The sequence below is a fragment of the Drosophila tropicalis genome, unplaced genomic scaffold (assembly GCF_018151085.1).
Source record: "Drosophila tropicalis isolate 14030-0801.00 unplaced genomic scaffold, ASM1815108v1 contig_845, whole genome shotgun sequence".
NCBI classification, from domain to species: Eukaryota; Metazoa; Arthropoda; class Insecta; order Diptera; family Drosophilidae; genus Drosophila; species Drosophila tropicalis.
Window position 1 is genome coordinate 9,004,710 of NW_027173338.1, and position 12,951 is coordinate 9,017,660.

The window sequence follows — 12,951 nt, forward strand, 5'->3', positions numbered from 1 at the left end:
TTTTGGATGGTTTTTACAATTTGCATTTAGGCGGTTTTAAAATATTTTTTGTTAATGTACTCTATATATCTGTATACATATATATTCGCACGATGTGTTCAAAGTTTTTTAGGTTTTAAAAAAAAGGAAAGAAAAAGAAACACCAATATATTAGCATTTTGGCTTTGATTAGGAATGCCTAATTTATATATGTTGGTATATATACTTGTATATATATATAAGATTATTTGTATTTCAATATGTGCCCAATTTCTGTTTAGCTTACATTGAAAAATGTCTTTAAAATGAAAAATTTCTAAAAAAAATTATGATTTTTTTTGTTGAAATTTTGTTGCTTTTGTTTTGGTTTTGTTTTTTTGTTTTTTTGTGTAACGAATTATAACAATAAATTTGCGTATTTTGAATTGAAACACCATCATTACTTGCATTATCATTATCATGATCAATCGTCCGCATTTTTACGCGTTGAGGCTATCAAATTGACGGCACCAATTGAGTCCGGAAACATTGAGTGATAATTGATTAATGGAACATAAGCGGCCGTAATAACGCGTCCGGCGAACCAACGTCCATGCAGAGCATTCACAGCCAAGACAGCAGTTGTGGTGCTTGGACACTTCACATAGACAGTCCCGGTGCTAGATCCGGTATCGACATGTATGTGTAAAACGCCGCCATGCTTAGCGCACTCTTCCAGCACATCATCCTGTATTTCGGTATCCCAGGTGGCATTTGTCTCTGTAGCCGGATCAAACATATTCGAAAGTATAAAGCACTGTGTGGCTATCGATGGTGTTTGCTGTTGCTGTTGCACTGGTGCCGGTTGCGGGGCGGTGGCCAATAATGCATTCGCAGCTGCTTGCGGAACTGCCAAGCCAGCACCTTCGGCCAGTTTAAACATAAGCTGTAAGCGTCCAGTGGCACCGAGATCAATGCCAGTGCGATCCATTTCATCTGTGTCCAGTGATGTGGTATTCATGTCCAAACGTTCAGTCACATTGCCCACTTTCATGGGTCGTCCGGCCAATTCAAAACCGTTTAATTGCTCCAAAGCTTTTTTGGCATCCTCTGCATTATGATACTACAAAGAACAATAATCATAATTCAACAATCAATCGTATTGAGAAATCTTTACTTACCGTTATAAACCCATAACCCTTTGAGCGACCTGTTTCGGTATCCATAATCAATTGGATGACATCTATCTTTCCAAATGGTTCAAATATGCCACGTAACATATCTTCCGTAATGTTAAAATGCAATGAACCAACATATAAACGCATGGGCCCTGTATGACTCTTGGGTTGAAAAGCTGGTGCAGCATTTTGCAAACGATTTTTTTCGGCCTGTGTGTGTTGCACCATAATCGGTACACCGAGCAAACGTTGCCCAGACAGTCCCAAGGCCAGTGACACGGATTCAGGATCCTCAAATTCAATATATGCTATCCCCTTGAAACGCTTCGTCTTATTGCATGTTATCATACGGACATCTCGCACCTTGCCGACACTTGAAAAGAATTCCTCCAAATCTCGGGCACGAACACGTTGTGACAATTGAATGCAAAAGACAGTGCGAGCATCACGCTCCTCCGGACTGAGCTCAGTGGGCGGTGTACGATCGCCAGCACCGCCATTGGGTGAGCGACGATGGGGTGAGTAGCTGCCACGACGGCGACTGCTGTGTGAAGGAAAAGGAAATTTATAAATTCAAGTAGTTTTCTAATTAATTGCCAAATATTTACTTTCTATCCCTGGACCTTGAATGAGTTTGATGACGTTCCTTTATCGGACTCAAGCGTTTGCGCTGATAATCCTTTGAACGGCTGCGTCGACGACGATCCTTTGATCGATCACGCTGCATGGATTTGCTGCCACCACGACGTTCACGTGATCTACGATCATGATCACGATCACGTTCACGATTTCGTTCATTGCGCTCATAACGTCCACGATCTTCACGTGAGCGACTCCTTCGGGATGATCTCTCCCCGTCTCGATCCCGATCTCGTTCTCTTTCACGATCTCTATCGCTTCCAGTACGTTTGCTGCTATCACGATAACGATCGCGTTCACGATCTCGGTCACGATCACGATCCCGATCTCTGTTTTTATCACGATAATTGCTACGATCGCTGCCGCGATCACGTCTAGATTTGCCATCACGGGAGCCACTGCGACTTCTGTAAGAGAAGGAAATATTATACATTTTGACTGACTTTAACATACCAATTCACCCCTTTGGGTAAAGGTTAAAAATATATTTTACACTTACCTCGATCGCTTGCTGCGTTTTTTGCTCAAGCTCCTTTCACGTCCATTGCGTGAAGAACCACCATTACCATTATTTTCAGCATAATCCTCATCCTGTCCAGTACTGTCGCTGCCACTACTCCGTCCACGTCCGCCACCGCCAACACGTCCCGCGCTGCCCGTACTGATATTCTAGATTCAGATGGGTTGGTTTGGTTTGGTTTGTTGTTTGGCATTTTTATTGATTTTTTGTTCGTGATGGGATTTTGGGAAAGGATTTGTTTGGAATCAGATTTGGAATAGTAGGAGGATCGCAAGCAATAGTTTTAATAGGTTTTTAGATTTGTTTTGGGGTAGGAGGAGGAGGAGTAGAAGTAGGAGGAAGACACACACATAACGGTTGGTTCGATCGTTCGTTACGTTGTTGTCGTCGTAGTTGATTGGTTGTTGTTGTTGTTGGTAGTTGTATTTCACATTATATGATAGTTTTTTTCGATATATATGTAGTATATATATATAATATATATATTTTTATATATATATTGGTTTCGTATATATATATTTTGTTTTGTATATATTTTTTTTGTATTTTTTTTTTTTTTTTGTTTTTTGAATAAGAGAAAGCAAATCAAAGTAAATTAGTTAAATTTTTGTGGTATCTGCAAGTATATAAAATAGAAATGCTTAAGTCAACAATGATCATTGTTGAGGGATCATTGCCAATTTAGAGCAAAGTAGATAATAGAGATAATAGATCTTAAAAGTAAGTATATAGATACACATATATAGATAGATTTCTTCCAATATATACTTATATATATGTATTTGGTATATATATGTATATTTGACACACACACATGGATTCACACGACGACGAGAAATGTCTCCACATATAGTGCTCTCGGTTTATTGGGGAGATTTTTTAGCGCTGGCTAGATTGGTTGGTTGATTCTTTCTTGGTTTCTCTGTCTGCCTAAAAGACGACACATTGTCTATATATATATACATATAGAATATATATAAATATACAGACTGTATATAGATTATAATAAGTAAAATAGATAATGGAGAGCTGCATGAATGTATTCAAATATAAATCTAGAGAATCAAATGAATGAGTCTAAAATGATTTGAATAAATTATTTATGTAGTCGAACTCATTCATTCATTCGTTCGTTCAATACTCGAATGAAGAGCATCGAATTTAAGTTTTAGAGCACTCTTTGTATTTAAAAAACACAGATTTTTCGATTCAATTATTCTAACCTTCATTCGGTGATGTTTTAAACAAAATATGCCGATCTTTTCTGATGTTTTCATAATGTCAATATTTAGCGGTGTATCGATGTTTTGCCAAAAACCTTGGGTTCTTGTTGTCACTTATTATATTTGGCAAATTTATCATATAATTATTTGAAACTGCCTCTAAAAAACCTTTTTAAACATTAATTATATTCAAACTTTAAACGCTCTTCTTTCAGAATGACAACAAACAATTAAATTAAAGTAATACTTGACTAAACTAAGCGAAATTTTGATTTGGAAAGTAAAGCCCAAAAATACATGTAAAATCATACTTTGGTTAAGAAACTCGCATTATTGAATCAGAAAAAACTTTGAAATTTAAGCCCGATCTTGCAACACGACATATATTATTTAAATATTCGATATATCGATGATTTTATATTTAAATTTACATCACTTCCGAAATTTTTAAATATTTAGAGTACTCGTAGATATCTAAAGATTTGATTACAGATTCATTCATTCCGTTTCGTTTCATTCATATGTTTCCAAACACATTTTCAAAAATGAGTCCTCAAAACGTTTAAATGTATTCGTGCAGCTCTCCAATAGAGAATAAAGCAAAAAAAAGGTGTAACAAGTTTGTTTTCGCATCTTATTACATTTCTCAATATAGAATCACAATTCACATTCGATTTTCGATTTAATTTCATTGCATTGTATTTGTTTTTTTTCGGCTGACTTTCTTCTGTATCTTTGGTTGGTTTTAGGGTGTATCTGATCTGTTCTGTGAGTATAATAGAGTGAGATTGAGATTTAATTAGAATAGAATAGAGAGAAGGGGCTAGGTTTTAAGTGCGTGCCTGCTGCCTCTTTGTTTTTTAGTAGCCTGCCTGCCACGCCCCTTTTGCTGTGTCTTTGTGTCTTGTGCCTAGAGGGCCCCAGAGGCAACACAAGTCAATAGTAGTAGGTAGTAGTAGTTGGGGTAGAGTTCGAATCTGAAATTTTAGGTGCACGTTCAGTTTTGTGTTCAGTTTGAATATTTTGTTTTTCAAATAGCAAATAAAAGAAAACCAAAATAAAAATAAATAAAATTGATTCGAATAATGCCTAAGATATGTTTTGGTGTTTTTTTTATTGTTTTATTAATTATTTTTTCTTTTTTGGCACATTCAAAACTTACCAAATGGATCTCCAGAGGTTATTGTGTTTTGTTTAGAAATGACCAAAACAATCTCTAGCAACAATATTGAGAGCTTATACGTTTTTCTGCAAAGACATTTCACCCTTTGAAGAATTATTCTAGCTTTTTTTTTTTTTGTTTTATTTGGTTTGGATTGGTTTGGTTTTTGAATCGAAATAAAGTGTATTTTTTTTTTTTTTTTTTTTTTTGAGAGACAGAGATAGAACTTGAGAGAAAGGTGAGAGACAGCAGAAGAAAATGAGAAGGAGTACACTTTTATTTTCCGAGATATAGATTTGACTATATACACCTATGGATTATAGATAACTTCCCATTTTGAAGGGAAGGAAAAGAGAATAAAGAATGTGTGTATTCATCTCCAACAACTTCCGATGAAACTATTATTAGACATTATATTAAATAAATTACTCTCTCAAATAGCTGTCATACATTTTTGTATTTATTCTAATGAATGAGTCAAAAAGTATTAGAACATTTGAAAATACTCAATAAACATTCCACTTTGTAATTATCAATATTTAAATAATGATATTCTATAAAAACCAGTTTCCTTCTTTTTTTTTTTTTGTAATCAATTTTAATAGAACTCTAAATAGGATTTATAGTGTATCATGAGCCTTCAAAGCAATAAGGATTCTATCTGTATATATCGTTAAATTATTTAAAGATTTTTAACTTAATCCTACACCAAAAACAAGTTAATTTGTCTTGTGCTTCCGCAATTAGATAACATTTAGCTTTCATAACTCTATCTATTAATGTTTTGTTCTTTCTTGAAAAGAATTAACCAAAAGCCTCAATAACCAGTACTATGAGATCACTAATATTAGCTATTACTTTTTTAGTACAGCTATTAAAGTTAAATTGATATATTTGAATTATTAACTTGTCATATATGAATGATAATTTTTATGTATCTCATTATAGATGACCACTTGGAAGATGTCCAATCTTAGACTCCGACCCCCTGGATCCATGGTAAGAATTAAGATCACTTAACTCGTATAGATTATGGACTGGAAAACCTTTATAAAAAAAAAAAAAAAAACATCATCTTTTGGGCGAAGATTAATATCAAGAACCCAAAATAATTTTTTGTTTTCAGACCTGTAACAATTTTATAAGTATACATCTAAGGATGAGACGAGTTCATATAGTAACATCCGTTCGTCTGGACCTAAGCAAACCTTCATCTGGTAATAAATCATTTATTATTTACAAATGTTTTGTTATTTTTTTATAGCTGATATATTATAATCTACACCTTCTAGGATAATGGGGAAATTCTTTTTTATTTTTTATGTAATTGAACCGTTTACATAACTTTAAACTAGGCCCAAAAAAAATTTGCATAAAAGTTTACATTTCTCTCGTGTCCCAAAAGTCGATTTAAAAACTTTTGATTCAAGAAAGAAATTGATTCGTTACTGTCAGTCATTCCCTCCCCATACATTTCGGTCACCCAAGGAAAAATTGGCTCACACACAACAAATAGCACCTGTTTAGCCAGGTGTAACAAATGAAGAATAAAAATAAAACAGCACACAGCCGTCAGCAAATTGTATTTGTTGAACCATTTAATTTCTTGATCAACAATATTTAAAAAAAAAAAACAAAATAGGTTAAAATCGATTTGAGACTGGCGCGACCGACTGCCGACTTAATATGCATTGCGTGCATAGGCAACATACATATGTATGTACATATATGTTATGTACATATGCATGTTTTATACGTATGAGTGTTTCTGTGTGTGAATATCTGTGCATGTGTGTGTATTTGTGTGTCTGAGACGACGACGACTTACATACGTACGGCGCGCTTGTGGGGGGTGTCTATATGTAAAAGAGAAATATACAAACATACAGATAGAGTAACCGTTGACTTATTTCTCATATTATTTTGCATTCGTTTTGTTTTTTTTTTTTTTTTAGTTTTAGTTGGTACAAACCCATTTGAGGCTTAAATTAAATTTGCAATATTATTGCACCTAATTCTATTTACTTACGTTTTTTTGATACGGCGCCTCGAGCATTGCTTCCACATCGAAATCCTCGGCCATGTTTAATTTATTTTCGATTTTCCGTCTCGTTCCACAAGGATTTTTTTCGCTCCGTTTTTGTGTGTCTAGGCACGGTTGAAGAAATCAAAATATGTTGTTTTTTCGGTCCAGAGTAATTCGTGGTACCACTTACGAACTTTTTTTGCAATTGTTTTGTATTTTAAATACAGTTTTTTATTCCGAAATAATAATTTTCTCCGTAGCGTGAAAAAATGCCCAAAAGTTGTAGTGTTGCATATCGATTAGGGACAGAGCTGCCAGACTCTTACAAGGAAAATGTGCTAGATTTCGAAATAGTGTTGTAAAATTCAAAATTTTAATTTTTCGATTACGTCGATAGTTATCGATATCTTTCCTCTTGTGTGTGTGTGTTTGTGTATTGCCACTTTAATTGATTTGTTTATATTTTAAAGATTTTAAAGAGAATAATATTTATATTTAAATATATTTCAACTTAAAAGTGACCAGCTTGCAGCCAGCATGCATTTACCCCAAAATCATCAAACAATTTAAAATCCTGACCAGGAATGGCAAATCAATCACAAAATTCCTATACAGAGAAGCAAGAAAGATAAACATAAAAATTGCTACAATTGTTGAGTCATCAACAATTTAAAGGCCCCCGAAATTGCAAAAAAAAAGAAAGTAGAAAGGGGACGTGGTAGCCACAGGTGAGCTGCAGACGAAATCCGTCTTTACCGAGAATGGCGTAAGCCAAACCAAAACTAACAAACCACTCCCGCTTTGCCCCGTCCACCTATTACTCCTAACCCACCTGCCCACATGCAAGGCAATTTTCACATTTCCCCCCATTTTATATCATTATATTAACCGTTAGACTTTACGCGTCGCTGACCCTTTGATAGGTGTGTCTAAATATGTTTTTTGTCTAACAAAATTCACAGAAATCTTTACAATACGAAAGTACGAAAGCAACGGAGATAAAGACAGAGAGGAAAGCATATTCAAACTAAAAAAATGGAAGACTATAAATTCTTATTTAAAATCGTCCTAGTTGGTAATGCTGGTGTGGGCAAAACATGTCTAGTGCGCCGTTTCACCCAAGGACTCTTTCCCCCCGGTCAAGGAGCTACAATTGGCGTGGATTTCATGATCAAAACTGTGGAAGTTGAGGGGGAGAAAATCAAATTACAAATCTGGGATACAGCCGGCCAAGAGCGATTTCGTTCCATTACCCAAAGTTACTATAGATCGGCGCATGCATTGATATTGGTCTATGACATTAGCTGCCAACCAACATTCGATTGCCTTCCGGATTGGTTACGTGAGATTCAAGAGTATGCAAATTCGAAGGTATTGAAAATCCTTGTCGGCAACAAAACCGATCGCGATGATCGTGAAATACCAACACAAATTGGTGAAGAGTTTGCCAAACAACATGATATGTACTTCCTGGAAACATCCGCCAAAGAGGCCGAGAACGTTGAGCGTTTATTTTATGAAATTGCTGCCGAATTGATTGGTCAAGCCAGGAGTAAGGATGGTAGTGCTGCGGCTGCAGCAGCAGCGGCTGCCCACAGGCAATCGGAGGGCAGTGGCGTCGGCAGCTCCATTGGTTTGGCCAGTTTAAGTGCCAAGGCGGCGCAAAGCAATTGCTGCGGTGGCGGTGTATCAAGTGGATCCAGTGGTAGTAGCACTAGTCAAGGTCATGCGGGCTGAAAACCATCGCCGCCCGCCAAAAAGAGCAAACAGAAGCAGGATGATGAAACTGTCGAAAGGAAAAATGCAATTTTTAAATGGTTACATTTCGGGGATAGTTTTAAATACTGAATAAAAACTAAAACCTAATCAATAAGAATTAGGAGTTTTCGTTAATATATAAAAATTATCCAAAAATTCTATACCTTGAAAAAGTTACAATTTCAATTCCCGGAATTTTGAAATATATATGTATATTTTGTAAATGATGCACAATTCTCCTATTTAAAAATTATTTGATATATTTATGTGATTTTTTTTATATATTATACAAATATGTAAAACTATGAAGTATAACTTTTAAATATAATATAATTTTTATATATTTATTTTTACGGATTCAAGAAAATGTAAACAAAACAAAAAATTATTAGATGCAATATTTTAATATTTATTTGAATAATAAATGAATTGCATGGAAATCACATTTAAAACTTTCCCCGATATAAGCCATTTAACAAATGACTAAGGATGCTAAATACTTGTGTTAAAAAATGTAAAATCAACTCCATTGAATGTGTAGCTCTTAAAAATGCGCCTGATTTTTTATGTATTAGTATTATTCTTATCTAGTTATATATTTTTAGAAATATGCCGATTAGTTTTTATATACCAATGCAAACTAAATAAGTTTCTTGTTATTTTCTTATCCTTTTTCTTTATTTTTTATTATTTTGCAGTTTTTGATATACATATACATATGTATAAATATTGTAAAGTTTTATACAATTGTTTTCTAATTTTTTATTAGCTTTCTTTTTTTATTCAAATTAATATATAAGGTGATTTTATGATGACATTCCAAAAATTAATATTATATAGTTTTGTGTGTAAGTGTAAAATTAAATAATGGATTTTCCAAATTGTAATTGAAGTAAAAAACTTAAACCAAAACAAAGAAAAAAAAGAAGCCAACTCGAGTTAGTAACTTTTAAGATATGTGGGCAATGTGCAATGGAAATACAATTTTTAAATATGAAAAACCCAAATAAAACTTGTGACTTTTTATTTTAGATATTATAAAGTTTAAATATTGTTCTATTGTTGGTCTGTTTAACATATTATATTTAATATTGATCATTTGCAAAATTTGTAACTTCTTAGATCAACAGTTCTGATAGGCATCAATCATAGGAGAAGATTCGGAAAGCCTTCGACAAGTATTCAAAATCCCTAGAATAGGATATTTAAAAAAAAAAATTGTTTAGTCTGTTTTAGCATAGCCCAAAACCTGTTGAATATCTAAGACATTTTACAAGTTTAGTTTCTTAAAATCGTAATAGGTTTATTTCGCCTTAATTAACGACCTTTTTCTTGAATTAAAGTTTTAAAACATAAGCTTCAGTAAAATTGGAATATACTTTAATTTTGAAAGCAAAGGAAAGAATCGTTTTACTACAAATTCGTATTTTTGGTTAGTAGTAATTATAATCGATTGATTGATTATTAATAATCAAAACAGGGTAGCAAGTGTGATGATGCAATCCGTTTCGCTTTTGGTTTATTAAGTAGGTTCATATATTTTTATTATTTATTCACAAAGACAGTTCGGTTGGTTTAAAAATAGTTTGCCTGATTTTTGTTTGTTTTATTTTCATGTACTCTGATAGAGAAAGTTGGTCAGATTTATCATTTCACCAATTCTATAAAAATATACTTGTACTTTTCATAAAAGCTGCTTAGAGCGGATATTATTGGCAAACATCCGGAAATCAAACTCAAAGAGTTGAGCACATTTATAGCAACTTTACCTGCGTATACCTATGTACGTATGTACATATATTATACTTTTCCAATAGGAGATCACACATATGTTAGACATTAACCAATCAATTAACATTCATATAACAAACTTTAATTAACTAAATTAATACTATTACATAAATCATAGCCTCATCACTTGGTTAGCTAAATTGATCTAGGCATTCAACAATTCATTGGCAAATTCAACTCCAAAGAAAACTGCTGCTGTTGCTGGAAAGGCACGTATTAAAACTGGTAGAATTCCTCGATAAAGAGCCGAAGGACCCTCAGTTGCCATTAGATCACGAAAAACACTACGTATCCCATGCTTATATGTACCCTCAGGTGCTGTAATTATAAAGAAAATAAGTCAAAGCTATTGCTCAATTTATAATTACTGAAAACCACATGACTAACCCGACTGCAAACGCGATTTAAGCACATCGAAGGGAACGGCCAAAGTCCAAAATACAATGCCAGCTATGCCGCCAGCAAGAATAGTGGAAGTTGTACTAATTTGTCCAGTTTTTGATCTCTGTCTGGCAAAATCTTGCAAGCCCTCATAGGCGACAAAGTAGAACCCAGTGGGGGAATCTAAGAAAATCATATGTAACTTGACTATTTTTGTGAGTATTTTTGCAACTTACCTCTTAATATGCAGGCACAGGTGCCCCTAAAAAGGCTCTTCATGCCCCCCTCTCTATATAATTTTACAACTGCATCTGTCATTCCATTATACATTAATTGCCCGCCCGTCACTGGCTGTGTTTGTAGTAAAACTTTGATCCTATCCGAGGGCACAGTGACCAATGCAGAACAGACTCCGGCAATGGCCCCGGCCGTAAATATTTGTGGATAAGTCAAACGAACATGCTCGTCGGTTTGGAAAAGCCTTTTGCCTGCCGCATAAACGGCAAAGTCCACTGCATAAATGGGAGTAACACCGACCAGGGGAGCAGATATGCCACGGAAGAAACCACGGATTCCTTCATGACGCATAGTTTTCACCATGCAATCAATTACACCTTTATATTTGGGTGGCTGACCAGGAGCAGGTACTGGCATCGTCTGCAGGCGCACCTGTTAAATGTAATAAATGTAATTAATATGGACAAAAAGGATTTCACTCGGATTCTCACCTTTATGGTATCCAAAGGATATCCCACAAGCACATTACACATTCCACCAAATCCTCCAGCTATGAAGAATTTCACCGGGTTGGCCTTTTGTTCCTCCTTTTTATATGACGACATTTTTCTTTTGTATTTTTATTTATTTAGTTTCTTTTTTTGTCTAATTTACGTAAACAAATAGACTAGCAAGTTCTAAAGGTTTTTGAAACGCACATGTGTGTGGGTGGTTAGGTTATCAGCTGGACGACGACTGTTGCTGACCTATGCTAATAATGCTGACTTCTTTTTGGCTCCAGACGACATTAATGGCCATGTTTAAATAACGTATCAGTCTCTCGTTTCTAGTTCTTATCTAAGTCAAAAATATTTCAATTGAATTTAAAGAAATTACAGCATTGATAAGTCGTTTAACAGCCGCCATTTCGAACACTGTAAATTAACAGTCGGAACAATGTATGTAAATCAACAGCACAATCGATATCGACTACAAACCTTTTTTTTTGCAATAAATTTTGAAAAATTTTGCTTCATTTGTTTAAACTAGAATAAAATTACAAGTATTACATAATTATATTATTTCGACAAGTCAAATTTCAAATAATTATTTTTAGGGAATTAAATTTTCAAGGCCAATTACGTTGCTGAGTAAATTTTAGTTTGCCCTTTAAAAATCTAAAAAATTTGTATTGAATCTAAATGATTCAAGCATTTTCGGCACCTATCAGCAGTTGAGTTAGTTAATAAACAATTTCATTTTTTTTTTATAGAAATATGTATGTATGCGAGAGAAAATTATGAATAACAGTAATCTCTAAATAAAAAGTAAATAAGATCTTTAATTCAATATTTTATTTAATATTTTTAGTTTCTTTTCTTTTAAAATTTTAGATAGCGGAAGACTTTTTACCAAATCTATTTAGATAAGATTTAAAAAAAAACATTTTTTTATAAAGTTTTTATATTTAATAAGAACCATTAATTTCTTAAAACATAGGTTGCCATTGTTGGAGTTAATTTATTATTTTGACTAACTTTTGTTGTCAAAGAAAATAAAAATACTAGTCTTTAGGGAAAGGACAAACATTCACTATTTGTGTTCAAGAGTGCCAAAAAAAAAACGTAATTTTTTGAATTTTCTATATAAAAAACAACATTCATAAAACCATTTAAAGTTTCGGTAATGCATATTTTACGGAATGTGTGGACAAATATCAATATCAAATATCAATTTAAAAAAAAAACTGTTGTTTTCCATCTGCTTAAATAAGTATATTAGCTAACAAATGAAAATTATTCCAATATTGATAGATATAATAGAACTTTATACCAATATTGAATGACAAATAGATTAGTATTTGTTATTTGTTTTACCACCGGACACTAGACTTGACCAGAGTATAAAAGAGCTGCTTTCGGAGTGAAAGTTAAAGAGAGTGTAAAAAGTTTTCTCACAATGCAAATGATCTGGTCAACTATTCTAGTGGTGGCTCTGTGCCTCAGTTTCAACTATGTGCTGGCCAATCCTCAATCCTTGTTCGGTGGACTCGGAAACATAGTGCCTACTATAGCCGCCATTCCTCAAGAAATCCTAGG

The 12,951-nt window shown here is 33.8% G+C and overlaps 3 protein-coding genes across 8 annotated transcripts; 1 reads left to right on the forward strand and 2 right to left on the reverse strand.

Annotated features, from left to right (window-relative positions):
* Positions 1–150: 150 nt before the first annotated feature.
* Positions 151–7,047, reverse strand: Caper (RNA-binding protein 39-like protein Caper). Of its 6 annotated transcripts, none has more exons than XM_068294476.1 (6): positions 6,897–7,047; positions 6,710–6,828; positions 2,275–2,444; positions 1,745–2,182; positions 1,140–1,680; positions 151–1,081 (listed from the first exon to the last, which is right to left on the reverse strand). In XM_068294476.1, exons 2-6 carry the CDS (start codon positions 6,761–6,763, stop codon positions 443–445), a joined length of 1,842 nt encoding a protein of 613 aa, XP_068150577.1. In that variant the 5' UTR covers positions 6,764–6,828; positions 6,897–7,047; the 3' UTR covers positions 151–442. The 6 variants fall into 6 exon arrangements, 2 of the variants coding, with proteins under 2 accessions (XP_068150577.1, XP_068150578.1); XM_068294477.1 differs by having other exon boundaries at positions 6,901–7,038; XR_011033007.1 differs by lacking the exons at positions 151–1,081; positions 1,140–1,680; positions 1,745–2,182; positions 2,275–2,444 and adding exons at positions 2,517–2,911; positions 4,160–4,284; positions 4,361–4,495; positions 4,681–4,766 and having other exon boundaries at positions 6,710–7,018.
* A 62-nt stretch (positions 7,048–7,109) lies between these two features.
* Positions 7,110–8,685, forward strand: Rab30 (RAS oncogene family member Rab30). Its single transcript, XM_068294479.1, has 2 exons — positions 7,110–7,434; positions 7,669–8,685. The coding sequence occupies exon 2, from the start codon at positions 7,742–7,744 to the stop codon at positions 8,441–8,443; it is 702 nt and encodes a 233-aa protein (XP_068150580.1). The 5' UTR covers positions 7,110–7,434; positions 7,669–7,741; the 3' UTR covers positions 8,444–8,685.
* Positions 8,686–9,976: 1,291 nt separating this feature from the next.
* MME1 (Mitochondrial Magnesium Exporter 1) lies at positions 9,977–11,787 on the reverse strand. The gene is made up of 4 exons (XM_068294478.1): positions 11,365–11,787; positions 10,873–11,305; positions 10,643–10,819; positions 9,977–10,573 (listed from the first exon to the last, which is right to left on the reverse strand). The coding sequence occupies exons 1-4, from the start codon at positions 11,476–11,478 to the stop codon at positions 10,401–10,403; spliced, it is 897 nt and encodes a 298-aa protein (XP_068150579.1). The 5' UTR covers positions 11,479–11,787; the 3' UTR covers positions 9,977–10,400.
* Between the last annotated feature and the right edge of the window lie 1,164 nt (positions 11,788–12,951).